Below are 14483 nucleotides of genomic sequence, written 5' to 3'. Positions count from 1 at the left end.
CTTGAGAAAGTCCAAGGACAGTGCTCAGGCCCTGAGCTCAAGCCCATGACTGGCAAAAAAAAAAAAAGAAAGGAAGACAACATTTAGAATGAGCCCTTACATTATCAACATTCTTATGTATTTTCCTCATTGTGGAAAAAGAGCCTAGCTGAGACTTGCAGACAGTAACATGGAAAGAAGAAGCCCTTGCTTCTAGGCTTGCTTATGACCATGAGAACAGTGAAGGTGCTGAAACAGCGATGACAAAATCTGTTGTCATGCACTAGAGAAAGGACTATGGTTTGGGAGATAGTTCCTCATCAGGAGGAATGACATCTCCACTTAGCTGCACTAGATGATTCTGTACCATTAGTGAGGGGTCCTCTACAGAGAAGAGATTCTTTATCTACCTTTTTCTCCAGTATGTTTTTTATTTTTTTGGTAAGGGAACCTTTCAATACTCTGGCTCCTAGCAAGTTGCTCAAAGAGGATTTCTTAGAATTCTCTTTGAGAAACTCCAGATGTCTGATGATGAACCAACTGAGAAGAGTTCATAAAGTGAACTGCCACATTTCCAATTAGCAAAAGCACTTGTACTGCATGCGAGTGGCTGATGTCTGTAATCCAAGCTACTCAGGAGGCAGAAGCTGAGAGGACTGAAGAATAATGCCAGCCAGGGCTGAAAACTTTGAGATAATCCATCTCTATATACTTAGCCAGAAGTTGAGCTAGAGATCTAGCTCACCTGGTAAAGTGCCACTTGTGAAGAGTTCAAGCCTACTGAGCACCAGGCCACTGAGTTTAAGCCCCAGGATGGGCAAACAATGAAAGGGCAATAGTGAGAAAGATGCCTGAAAATGCAATAGGGCAATGCAAGATGCAATAGGGCAGTGCTGTACCACTTCGCATCTCCAACTCAGGCTGTTTTGGTTCTTCATTAGAACTAAGAATGAAAGGATTTCCTGCCAGGGCTGGCTTTGGAACACCATTCTCAAATCTCAGCCTGTATCTAGAAATACAGACAGGTGCCAGTCATCAGTGTCGGGTAGATGCTTTGCAGTTGTTGGATTTTTTTTTAGAGTGCATATGTTGGGTGTCATGCCAAACTTCTTGTGAGATAAAAGGACCTGATGAATAGAATTTCCTTCAAAGTAATCCTGGTTGAGGAAAGAAGAGTAGGAAGGGTGACCCAGGGTTTGAGAAGAGTGGGGAAGGAATAAACAAAGCATGACTGTAGGTTGGGATGATGATTGTAGAATGCACTGTATGGTTCCATCTTTGTGTGTTAGAATTTGGATATGAAATGTGCACTTAAAAGGCTCATAGATGGAAGGCTTGATCCCCAGTATACCAGCAGCGTTCAGAGGTGGGTATGGGGAAGTAATTATATTATGAGGCTTTTGACTTTATCCACAGATTCATTCGGTGAGGGCTTCCTAAATTTAAAGCATTAGTAGGAGGTGGGGAAAATGTTAGGAGTTGGGGCCTCATGAAACCAAAGAAGTCACTGGAAGGATGGATCATGTCGCAAACCCTTCCTTCTCCTCAGCTTCCTGGGAACCTTGAGGTGAGCAATCCTTCTCCACAATACCCGCCTCCTTGACATGATTGTTCAGTGTCAGTGTAGGCCCAAAGCAATGGGATCAAGTGGCCTTAAAGGAAATCCTGAAACTGTGAGCCCAAATGAATCTTTCCCCACTTTAAGTTCTTTGGTCAGTTATTTTTTTTTATAGTGACCAACACTCCAATCCAATATAATTGGGATTTTTCATATTTTCATAATAAAGTATTATCAGAGGAAAATAGGACAACAGTGGATAGTTTAAACAATGTTAAGAATATGGAATGAAAGAATATGATAATGTCTGCTGGAACAAGATTTGTAAAATACTTATTTTCCCAGTTCATTCTGTTTTCTTCTTTCATACTCCCATTATCTCTGTGTGTCTTTATCTCTCATTCTTGGTCTGAGGATCTCTCATTCTTTCTCTTCTCTGCACTCTTCTTTCCCCTACACTGGGGTCATCACAAAACCATCCTGGCAGTGTTCTAAAGACCTTGAATTGCTCATTGCCTTAGCAAAAACTGGTGAAGGATCCAATCTCTCTTTCTAGGGAAACCAATGGCTAGTAGATCATCTACTAGCCAGAGATCATGTTCAGGCATCAGAAAACCTTAGATATTTGACCTTCCTTTTTGGGAGGGGACTCAATTCCAGAAGCTGTAGGGAATAAAGAATAAGAAATGGAATGTGTGATGCTCTGTTGAGAACTGTTGGGAGCCAGAGTGGAATCAAACTGTACCTTGATTTGCATCAGACAATTGCTTTATTGTCTTATGGTTTTCTGGCCTTATTCTGTTTAAATGACCTGAGATTTACCATATGAATGTAACACCTGGAAGTTCCCTGGTTTCAAGAAGGGATATAAGCCTTGAGTTGAGGATAAACGGGGCTGCAGTCTTTACCTGGGCTGCAGACCTACCAACCCATGTGTTTGTCTCTCTTCTATTTTTTCCAGGCCCTGCCCCGTATTTCAGGAACCCCAATTTGCTGCCGGTAGGCCCCGGCAGAGAACCAAGCCAAGTAGCCTATGAGGCTACAGATGTGGGCCTCCAAAGATCAGGAAATGGTTAGGAGTCACAAGTCCTCTGCCATCATTGATTGTTAAAGAAGGGTTACAGATGCGACCAGGCTAAATGTGCCACTAACATCTCCCCGTAAATAACTTTTTGTGAAAAGACAAACTTACTTGGGAAGGAGTTTCTACACCTTGAAACTGACTGCTCACATTCCTGTCAGTTCTGCGCTCCCCGAAGTATTCAAGGCTGTCCTACAGAAAAGGGGTTAATACAATCACAGTGCTTATCTGTCCTCTTTGGACAGAGCTACTTATGAACTTTCTTAGTTCCTAGCTTTTTAAGTGGCTAAGATTACAGGCACAAGTCTACAATGCCCACCTTTCCTTTGATTCTTTTAAAAATTACTTTATTATTTTTTGAGAGGTCTTTCTAGCTCCTTTGCCAAATTACTGATTAGCTCATTAGTTTTGGGGAGATGTTAATTTTTGAGCTTCTTGTATATTTTGGATATTAGGACTTTGTCAGATATATTGCTGGTAAAGATCTACCAGTCTGTTGGCTGTCTTTTTAGTTTAGCACCTATGTTCTTTGCTGTGCAGAAAATTTTTATTTTGATATAATCACATTTGTCAAGTCTCTCCTACTTTCTGTGGCCTTGCCACTATTTCCAAAAAGTTCCTGCCTATGCCTATCAGTTCTAATATTTCTCCTACTCCAACTTGCAATAGTTTCAATGTTTCAGGCCTGACTTTGAGGTCTTTAAATTCATTTGAGTTGATATTGGTGCATGGTGATAAACAAGGATCCAATATTAATTTTCTACATATGGAAGTCCTAATACCAATTATTGAAAAGACTATATTTTTCCATCACACATTTTTATTGTGCCTAATTTCTTTATATATATATATTTTTTTTATTAAGATGCTGGAGGGGATGTGGCCAGGAGGGATCATTATTACACAGTTGGTGGGAGTGCAAACTCATTCAAGAATTATGGCAGCTCCTCAAAAGACTAAACATAGAGTTCCCCTATGACCCAGCAATTCCACTACTTGGCATTTACCCAACCGTCCAGAAACAAGGACATACTAAAGCTACTAGCACAACGATGTTCACTGCAGCACTATTTACCATAGCAAAGATATGGAACCAACTCTGATACCCTTCGATTGATGAGTGGATCAACAAGATGTGGTATTTTTACACAATAGAATTCTATGCTGCTGTCAGAAAGAATGACATCACTCCATTTGGAAGGAAATGGAAAGACTTAGAAAAAATCATATTAAGTGAAGTAAGTCATACTCAAAGGAACATATACTCAATGGTTTCACCTATTTGTCATAACCAGTAGAAACCTTGGGCTCTCCTAGCAGCGATTTACAATAGAGCAAAACCTAGATACATAAGGACATACAGTATGTCGCTAAATGAAAGGACCTATAGGAAATAGAAACAAAAGCCATAAAATGAGTGATTGTTGTACTATGTTATCTCCCATTTCTTTTGCTGTCCTTTGGTTATCTCATATTTTTATAGTATTTCACTTTGTTATCTGATATATTGTATATATGCGTATTTGGTTATTTGAAATTGGATAGGAAAGGGGCAAAAACAAGATGAGGGTGGGAGTGGGGGGAGGGAAATGGGGACCAAGACTTGAGAAAGGGTATCAATGTATGTGAAGTAATGCACCTTCTATCTGGCGAAAGTAATGTAACCCTCCTATTAAGTACAATAAAAAATATTTTTAAAACTCATTATAAAGGTGTTGTACAGAGAGGCTACAATTACATAAGTCAGTTAATGAGGATATAGCTTTTTAGAAAACGTTGATTCTTATTTCTTAAATACGGAATTACAAAGTCATGTCTATATCCTACAACATTAAAGAAATGGTAGGAAGGAAGTAGTGGGTGGAGATGGAGGGAGGAGAATGATGAACGAGTGACCTTACTCACAATGCACTGAAATCTCAAACTGCTTTTTTGAATGGCAACTACTTATAGATGGTAAAAAATATACCTTAAAATGCTGTTCTTCTTAGTAATTCTGAATTTGGACATTCCCTCGCATTTGTGTCTCACTGCTCTCACTACAGGCTTGGCCCAGAACAAGAATACAAGGGTACAAGTCCAGTAAATAACTGCATATTAAACAAGGCTGCATTAATCCAGGCTTTCACTTTCACTTAATCACCATGAGCTAAGCATTTCCTTAATATTGTACCATGAATGCTTCAGAACTAGCAAATTCAATACATATAAAAGACTAAGTATCAAAACCTTTTTCCTACCTTTGCGGTTAAAAACGTGCCAGTGGCAAGAAGTAGAATAGATATCATTGTGCCTGTTCGTCCTAGAAAAGAGCAGAAATGAGTTCAAGAAACCTTTGTTCCAGTGTAAAAATACACTCACAAATACTCATTTGGTATTGGTACTGTTTCTTCTGAAGTGTTGCTGTCTCAAAATTTCCAATTGAGAAATATTAAGACTTTATTTTTCATTAATGTAATGAAAAGAACGCTGGTCCTCATGTATAATTCCAGATTCCCAGGTGGGAAGATCAGGATGGTTGTGATTCCAACCAGCTTAGGCAAAATAAACAGGACCTCATTCTCAACCAGCAAGATGGGCCGGGTGCTTCACATCTACAGCCCTCATTGGGTGGGAGACATAGAAATGGGTTTCAGACTGATGCCAGCTCAGGAAAATGTAGGAGGTACTTTATCTAAAAAAAGCATTGAAGCAAAACAGAGCTGGGCATATACCTGAAGTGGGAGAATGCTGGCCAAGCACGTGCCAGGTGCTGAGTGCAAATGCAAGCAGGAACCCACATTACCAACTAGAATTGTAGTCCCTATGTAATTGCATTATTTGAATTGTATTGTGAACATTTGCAAACATAAGAATGTAGAGAGACAAGCATAATGAATACGCATATTCCTATTCCTCAGATTATATAATTCTAAGTATTTTGCTGTAGTGTTCTTGCTTACTTTCTACCTCAGCTTACATGCCTGCTTTTCTCTCTTCTCCCTCTCTCTTTGCCTCTGCCTGTGTGTGTGTGTGTGTGTGTGTGTGTGTGTGATAGTGTTTTGTAGCAAATACTTTGACAATTATAGCAAATCCTTGACTTCTTCCTGCTTCAAATCACTCATCCTCTAAGTCTCTTCTGTTACCTTCTACTTTTATCTTAGTTTTGTCCTACAAAATTTAAGTTTGAAAATATGTTCTTTTCTCTTTCTATATTCATCCTTATAATCTAATTTTTAACATACCCATTTACCTGAAAAGTACACATTTTTCATCTAGTCTTTAAACATTTTTTTCCACTGGAGGAAGAACAGATTTATTATCTTCATGTACAGAGAAATCAACATTGCACATCTAACCCAGCTTAGTAGCCAGTTCCTTAGCCTTTGCCTTTTCCAGCTTGCCAATTTGAGTCACATATTTTGGACTGAGGACGTGCCTTCCCACTGAGGATGGATCTCATCGTGAGCTTCAACTCATGAACTCCTTTGGCTTCTTTTGATCAAGAGAAGGTACTCTACCAATTCAGTCATATTATCTCTACTTCTAGCCTTTTGTTTGTTAAACAGAGACAACCATCTTAGGGATTTTTTTTTGCCTGGGTTGCCACAAATCTCACATTCCTGAGTAGCATGGGTTACCAGTGCCTGGTTGAAACTTTCACAAGGGCAAAAACAAAGTATCTTAAATGCCAAGTGAGAAGTCATTCATGTTGAGGTCTGGTTCTCAGAAGATATGCAAATGGCTAATTGATACCTAAAGAAATGTTCAACTTCTTTAACCATAAAGAAAATACAAATAGAATCTGTGCTGATTTCATCACACCAAGGCAGAATGGAAGTCATAAAATAAAACAATAGCAAAGGCTGGCAAGTATGGAGCAGAAAGGTGAGAATGAACTATATTAGTATACTGTTGGTTGGTTTGAAATTAGTCTATCCACTAGAGAAATCAGTATGGAGGGTCTTCTTCAAAACACTAATCATAGACTTACTTTGTAAGTTTTATAGGTCTTATAAGTTACAAGGTAACTTCTCATTTTATAGAATATCTTGTTTGTGAGTTTGGATGTGGTGAGCTCTGTGTGTGTGTGCTGTGTGTGTGTGTGTGTGTGTGTGTGTGTGTGTTCATACGTTTTACTACAGAAAAATCTCAAACCAACAATTTAATGGTACAACTTAAAATGCTGGAAAAAGAGTACCAAACCCAACCAAAATCTAGTAGAAGGAAACAAATTATTAAAAGTAAAGCAGAATCAAATGAATTAAGAATCCAAAAAAACCCCAGAATCCACAAACAAGGAGTTGGTTCTTGGAAAAAATTAACAAAACTGACAGACCCTTACCAAATCAGATCAAAAAATGAAGGGAGAACACCTAAATAAACAAAATTATAGACAAGAAGGGCAATATAACAACAGAAATTACCAATATCCAGAGCATCCCAAGGGATTACTTGTCAAATCTTCATGCCAACAAATTTGAAAATCTAGAAGAGATGGACGGATTTCCAGCAAATATTGAAATAACCAAACTGAACCATGAAGATCTAAATCTACTAAACAGACCCACTTCAAGTAATGAAATAGAAAAAGCAGTAAGAGTCTATAGGATTCTTTAAATACAGAATCATGTCATCTGCAAAGTGGGATAGACTATACTCCCAAGCTCCTTGAGCTGATTCAAAACTTAGGAAGAGTAGCAGGCTATAAAATCAACCCTCAAAAATCAACTGCCTTCCTTTACGCCAACAGTGAGAGGAACGAGGCAATAATCAGGAAAGAAACTCCTTTCACAATAGCTTCAAAAAAAATAAAGTACCTATGTTGTCTCTCATCTCCTTTGCTGTCCCTTGGTTATCTCATATTGGTATAGTATCTCACTTTGTTATCTGATATATTGAATTTATTTGTATTTGGGTATTTGAAATTTGATAGGGAAGGGGGGAAAACCAAGACGGGTGGGGGGTGTTGGGGGGGAGGGAAACGGGTACCAAGACATGTGAAAGGGTATCAATGTATGTGAATTAATGCACCTTCTATCTGGCAAATATCATGTAACCCTTTTACTAATTACAATAAAAAAATAAAAAATAAAAAAATAAAGTACCTAGGAATTAGCTTAACTAAGAATGTAAAGGACCTTTTTGACGAAAACTTTAAAACCCTAAAAAAGGAAATTAAAGCAGAACTAAGGAAATGGAAAAACCTCCCATGCTCCTGGATTGGAAGAATCAACATTTTGAAAATGACAATCTTGCCAAGAGCTATCTACAAATTCAACGCAATACCCATCAATATCCCAATGTCATTCTTTAAAGAAATAGAAAACGCAATCCAAAATTTCATATGGAATAATAAAAGACCCCGTATAGCAAAAACACTTCTTAGCAGAAAGAACAGCGCTGGAGGAATTTCATTTCCAAACTTTAGACTCTATTACAGAGCTATAATTCTCAAAACAGCTTGGTACTGGCACAGGAACAGGCCTGAAGTCCAATGGAATAGAACTGAGGACCCAGATATTAAACCACAGACCTATGGCCACCTAATCTTTGACAAGGGAGCCAAAAAAATAGAATGGAAGAAAGACAGCCTCTTCAACAAGTTGTGCTGGCAGAACTGGTTAAGCACCTGCAGAAAACTAAAGCTGGATCCTTTGTTGTCACCTTGCACTAGAATTAACTCCAAATGGATCAAAGACCTGGAGGTAAAAGCTGACACACTGAAAACATTACAGGAAGGAATAGGAGATACACTAGGCCTCCTTGGCACAGGTCGAAACTTTCTTAATAAGGACCAAGAATCACAACAAATCAGAGAAAGGCTGGATAAGTGGGACTGCATTAAACTGCAGAGCTTTTGTATGACAAAGGACATAGATAGTAAACTAATCAGGAAGCCTACAGAGTGGGAGAAGATCTTCACCAACCAAACAACGGACAAAGGCCTCATATCTAAAATATATCAACAACTGAAAAAATTGAATCACTCCAAAACTAATCTCCAAAGTAACAACCATCCCATTAAAAAAATGGGCCAAAGACTTAAAGAGAGTCTTCTCTGAAGAAGAAACAAAAATGGCCTATAGATACATGAAGAAATGCTCAACATCTCTGGTCATAAAAGAAATGCAAATCAAAAGAACTCTAAGATTCCACCTCACTCCAGTTAGAATGGCCAGGATCAGGAAAACGAATGACAACAGATGCTGGAGGGGATGTGGCCAGGAGGGATCACTACTACACTGTTGGTGGGAGTGCAAACTCGTTGAACCACTATGGAAAGCAGTGTGGCAGTGCCTCAAAAGGCTAAACATAGAACTCCCCTTTGACCCAGCAATTCCACTACTTGGCATTTACCCAACCATCCAGAAACAAGGACATACTAAATCCACTGGCACAACAATGTTCATTGCAGCACTATTCACCATAGCAAAGATATGGAACCAACCCAGATGTCCCTCAGTTGATGAGTGGATCAACAAGTTGTGGTATTTGTACACAATGGAATTCTATGCTGTTGTCAGAAAGAATGACATCACCCCATTTGTTAGGAAATGGAAAGACTTAGAAAAAGTCATATTAAGTGAAGTAAGCCAGACTCAAAGGAACTTAGGCTCAATGGTTTCCCTCATTCGTCATAACCAGTAGAAACCTTGGGCTCTACTAGCAGAGATCTGCAATAGAGCAAAATCTTGATACATAAGGCCATATAATGTGAAGCTAATTGAAAGGACCTCCAGGATATTGAAACAAAAGCCATATAATGAATAATTGTTGTCCTTAATGTACTATGTTGTCTCTCATCTCCTTTGCTATCCCTTGGTTATCTCATATTGGTATAGTATCTCACTTTGTTATCTGATATATTGAATTTATTTGTATTTGGATATTTGAAATTTGATAGGGAAGGGGGGAAAACCAAGACGGGAGGGGGTGTGGGGGGGAGGGAAATGGGTACCAAGACATGTGAAAGGGTATCAATGTATGTGAATTAATGCACCTTCTATCTGGCAAATATCATGTAACCCTTTTACTAATTACAATAAAAAACAACAACAAAAAAAGCAATAAGAGACCTCTCATCCAAGAATAGCCCAGGACCTGAAGGATTCATAGCTGAAATCTATAAGGCCTTCAAAGAAGAGCTCACACCAATACTCCCCAAAATCTTCAATGAAGTTAAAAGTGAAGGCTCTCTACCAAACCCATTCTATGAAACCAGCTTAACCCTCATGTCAAAATGAGACAGGAACTCATCAAAGAAAGAGAACCAGAGACCCAGTTCTTTAATAAATATTGTTGCAAAACTGCTCAACAAAATATTGGCCGATCAACTTCAACAACTCATCAAAAAATTATACACTGTGATCAAACAGGACTGATCACCGGGATCCAAAGCTGGTTCAATACATGCTAGTGGGTTAATATAATTCATCACATCAAAAGTAGCAAGGACAACAATCACATGATCATCTAAATAGATGTAGACAAGGCATTTAACAAGATCCAACACCCCTTGATGCAAAAAGTTCTGGAGAAAGTAGGAATCATGGAACATTCCTCAGTATAATCTTACACGACCACCCTACAAACTAGCATAAAAGTAAATGGAGAAAAGGTAAAGCCATTTCCTCTGAAATCAGGAATGATACAAGGATGCCCACTTTCTCCACTCCTGTTCAATACAGTATTAGAATTCCTAGCCAGAGCAATAAGGCAAGAGCCAAACATAAAGGAAATTGAAATAGGGAAGGAGGAAGTGAAACTTTCTCTCTTTGCAGATGACATGATTCTTTTTTTCCATACATCTTTTATTGTAATTGATAGAAGGGTTACATTATATTTATCAGATAAAAAGTGCATTACTTCACAAACTTTGATACCATTCTCATGTCATGGTCCCCATTTCCCTCCCCCATTCCCCCATTCATCTTGATTTCCTCCCTTCCCTATCCAATTTCAAATGACCAGTTAAGTATATATAAAATGTATCAGATAACAAGGTGAAATATTGTAATAATATGAGATAACCAAGGGACAGCAAAAGAGATGAGACATAACATGGTACATTAAGGACAACAATCACTCATTATATGGCTTTTGTTTCTACATCCTGGAGGTGCTTACTAGATTTTGTTCTATTGTAAATCTCTGCTAGGAGAGCCCAAGGTTTCTACTGATTATGACAAATGAGGGAAACCATTGAGCATATGTTCTTTTGAGTCTGGCTTACTTCACTTAATATGATTTTTTCTAAGTCTTTCCATTACCTTACAAGTGGGACAATGTCATTATTTCTGACCTCAGCATAGAATTCCATTGTGTATAAACACCACATCATCTTGTTGATCCACTCATCAACTGAGCGACATCTGGTTTGGTTCCATATCTTTGCTATGGTAAATAGTGCTGCGATGAACATTGTTGGGTTCGTGGATTTAGTATGTCCTTGTTTCTGGACAATTGGGTAAATGCCAAGTGGTGGAATTGCTGGATCATGGGGTGATCTATGTTTAGTCTTTTGAGGAGCTGCCAAACTGCTTTCCATAGTGGTTGAACAAGTTTGCACTCCCAATAACAGTGTAGTAGTGATCCCTCCTGGCCACATCCCCTCCAGCATCAGTTGTTATTAGATTTCTTGATCCTGGCCATTGTAACTAGAGTGAGGTAGAATTTTAGAATTGTTTTGATTTGCATTTCTTTTATGACCAGAGATATTGAGCATTTCTTCATGTGTCTATAGGCCATTGTTATTTCTTCTTCAGAGAAGACTCTCTTTAAGTCTTTGGCCCATCTTTTAATGGGATGGTTGTTAATTTGGAGATTAGTTTTGGAGTCATTCAATTTTTTGAGCTGCTGATATATTTTAGATTTGAGGTCCCCAAAATACAAAACAAAACAAAACAAAATTAAACTAAATCATAGACAAGAATGCAAATATCACAGCAGAAATTACCAAGGTACAGAACATCATAATGGAATACATCTCTAACTTTATGCCAACAAATTTGAGGATCTAAAAGAGATGAATGAATTTCTCGCCAATATTAGCATACCCAAGCTGAACCAAGAAGACCTAGTCCAAATAAACGGACCTATGTCAAGTCCCGAAATAGAAATGGCAATAAGAGACCTCCCATCCAAGAAAAGCCCAGGGCCACATGAATTCACAGCTGAATTCTATGAGGCCAGCAGAACAGAGCTCACACCAATACTCCTCAAGCTCTTCAATGAAATTGAAAGTGAACACTCTTCTGCCAAACTCATTGTACAAAGCCCCCCTAACCCTCATCCCAAAACCAGATAGGGACTCATCAAAGAAAGACTCATCTCTTTGATGAATATTGATGCAAAACTGCTCAACAAAATACTGGCCAACCATCTTCAGCAACTCCTCAAAAAATTATACACTACGAAAAAAAATTATACACTATGCTCAAACAGGATTCAGCACAGGGGTGCAAAGCTGGTTCAATAGACGCAAGTAAATTCCTATAATTCAACACATCAACAGGAGCAAGGGCCAGAATTCCATGATTGTCTCAACAGATGCAGAAGAGGCATTTGACAAGATCCAACACCCCTTTATGCTAGAAGCTCTGGAGAAACTAGGAATCCATGGAACATTCCTCAGTATAATAAAGGCTGTGTATGACAAACCCACAGCTAGCATTATACTTAGTGGTGAAAAGCTAAAGCCATTTCCACTAAATTCAGGAATGAGACAAGGATGCCCACTCTCTCCACTTCTCTTTAACATAGTATAGAATTCCTAGCCAGAGCAATAAGAAAAGAAGCAAGTAGAAAGGGGATCCAAACAGGGAAAGAGGAAGTGAAACTTGCCCTCTTTGCAAATGACATGATTCTTTATTTAAAGAAATCTATAGATTCTACTTGCAAGTTGCTTGAGCTGATTTGAAACTTTGGCAAGGTAGCAGGGTATAAAATTAACCCTCAAAAATTAACAGCCTTCCTGTATACCAGCAATGAGGGGATTGGGGCAGCAATCAGGAAAGCAACTCCATTTGCAATAGCCTCAAGGAAAATAAAATACATAGGAATTAATTAACTAAGAATGTAAAGGACATTTATAATGCAAACTTTAAAAACCTGAAAAATGAAATTTAAGCAGATCTGAAGAAATGGATAAACTTCCCAGGCTCCTGAATTGGAAGAATTAACAACATGAAAATGGCAATCCTGCCAAGGGCTATATACAAATTCAATGCAATAATCATCAATAGCCCAATGTCATTCTTTAATGAAATTGAAGAAGAAATCCACAATATCATATGGAATAATAAAAGACCCTATATAGCAGAGAGAGCAACTCTGAAGGAATATCCATATCAAATTTCAGACTCTATTACAAAGTTACAGTAATCAAAACAACTTGGTACAGGCACAAGAATAGGGCAGAGGACCAATGGAATCAAATTGAAGGCCCAAAAATCAACGCACAAACCTATGGCCACTTAATCTTTGATAAGGGAGCCCAAAAAATAGAATGGAAGAAGACAGCCTCTTCAACAAGTGATGCTGGCAGAACTGGTTAAGCACCTCCAGAAAATTAAAGTTGGTACCTTCTATGTCACCCTATACTAGGATTAGTTCCAAATGGATCTTAAAAACTTTACAAGAAGGAATGTGAGATACACTAAGTCCCCCTGGCACAGATCGAAACTTTCTTAATAAAGACCAAACAAGCACAAAAAATTAAATATAGCTAGGACAGAGGGGAATGCATTAAATTGTAGAGCTTCTGTAGGTCAAAGGACATAGGTAGCAGGTTAAATAGAAAGCTCACAGAGTAAGAGAAGATCTTCACTAATCATACAACAGACAAAGGCCTCATATTTAAAACATACCTATAGCTAAAAAAAATGAATCATTCCAAAATTAAGCTCCAAAGAAATAACCATCCTATAAAAAGATTGGCCAAGACTTAGAGTCTTCTCAGAAGAAGAAATAAGAATGGCCTATAGACACATGAAGAAATGCTCAACCTCTCCAACCATAAAAGAAATGCAAATCAAAACAACTTTGAGATTCCACCACACTCCAGTTAGAATGGCCATGATCAAGAAATGCAATAACTACAGATGCTGGCTGGGATGTGGCCAGAAGGGATCATTAGTACACTGTTGGTGGGAGTGCAAACTCGTTCAACCACTATGGAAGGCAGTGTGGCAGTTCCTCAAAAGGCTAAACATAGATCACCCCATGACCCAGCAATTCCACGACTTGGCATTTACCTAATAGTCCAGAAACAAGGACATACTAAAGCCACTAGCACAACAATGTTCATTGCCACAATATTTACCATAGCAAAGGTATGCAACCAACCCATATGCTCCTCAGTAGAGATTGAAACACCAAGATGTGGTATTTATACACAATGGAATTCTATGCCGCCATCAGAAAGAACGACATTACACGATTTGTAAGGAAATGCAAAAACTTGGAAAAAATCATATTAAGTGAAGTACTGAAAGAAACATAGGCTCAATGGATTCCCATTTGTAATAATTAGTACACATCTAGTTTGCCCCTAGCTGAGGAACACAGTAGCTCAAATCCTACACACATAATGCCATATAGGATGAGGCCAAATTAATGGACTACCAGGACATGGAAACAAGAGCTTAATTATAAGTGACTGTTATTGTAATGTATCATGTTCTTCTCTCTACTCTTGTGTTGCCCTTTGGTTAATCTCATATTGTTACAGTATCCCACTTTGTTACCTGGTATATTATCTAGATGTTTACTTGTGTATTTGATATAGGAGGGGAAAAATCAGGGGAGGGGTTGGGCAGAGGGAAATGGGAACAAAAACATGAGACGGGATATAGATGTGTGAGAAGTTTGGCACGTTCTATC

At 38.4% G+C, this 14483-nt stretch overlaps 1 protein-coding gene across 1 annotated transcript in view; it reads right to left on the bottom strand.

Moving 5' to 3' along the window:
• Positions 1–14483, bottom strand: part of LOC150039683 (phosphatidylinositol 3,4,5-trisphosphate 3-phosphatase TPTE2-like) — a 64735-nt gene that overhangs the window by 12213 nt on the left and 38039 nt on the right. Inside the window, exons 20-21 of the mRNA XM_090327662.1 lie at positions 4859–4920; positions 2730–2810 (exon numbers count right to left, since the gene is read on the bottom strand). Of these exons, the coding sequence (XP_090183788.1) occupies positions 2730–2810; positions 4859–4920 (143 nt within the window). The remainder of the gene's footprint in view (positions 1–2729; positions 2811–4858; positions 4921–14483) is intronic.

The sequence above is a fragment of the Megascapheus bottae genome, unplaced genomic scaffold (assembly GCF_031878675.1).
Source record: "Megascapheus bottae isolate mThoBot1 unplaced genomic scaffold, mThoBot2.hap1 HAP1_SCAFFOLD_53, whole genome shotgun sequence".
NCBI classification, from domain to species: Eukaryota; Metazoa; Chordata; class Mammalia; order Rodentia; family Geomyidae; genus Megascapheus; species Megascapheus bottae.
Note: the sequence above shows the minus strand (reverse complement) of the source record. Positions and strands in the feature narration are given on the sequence as shown.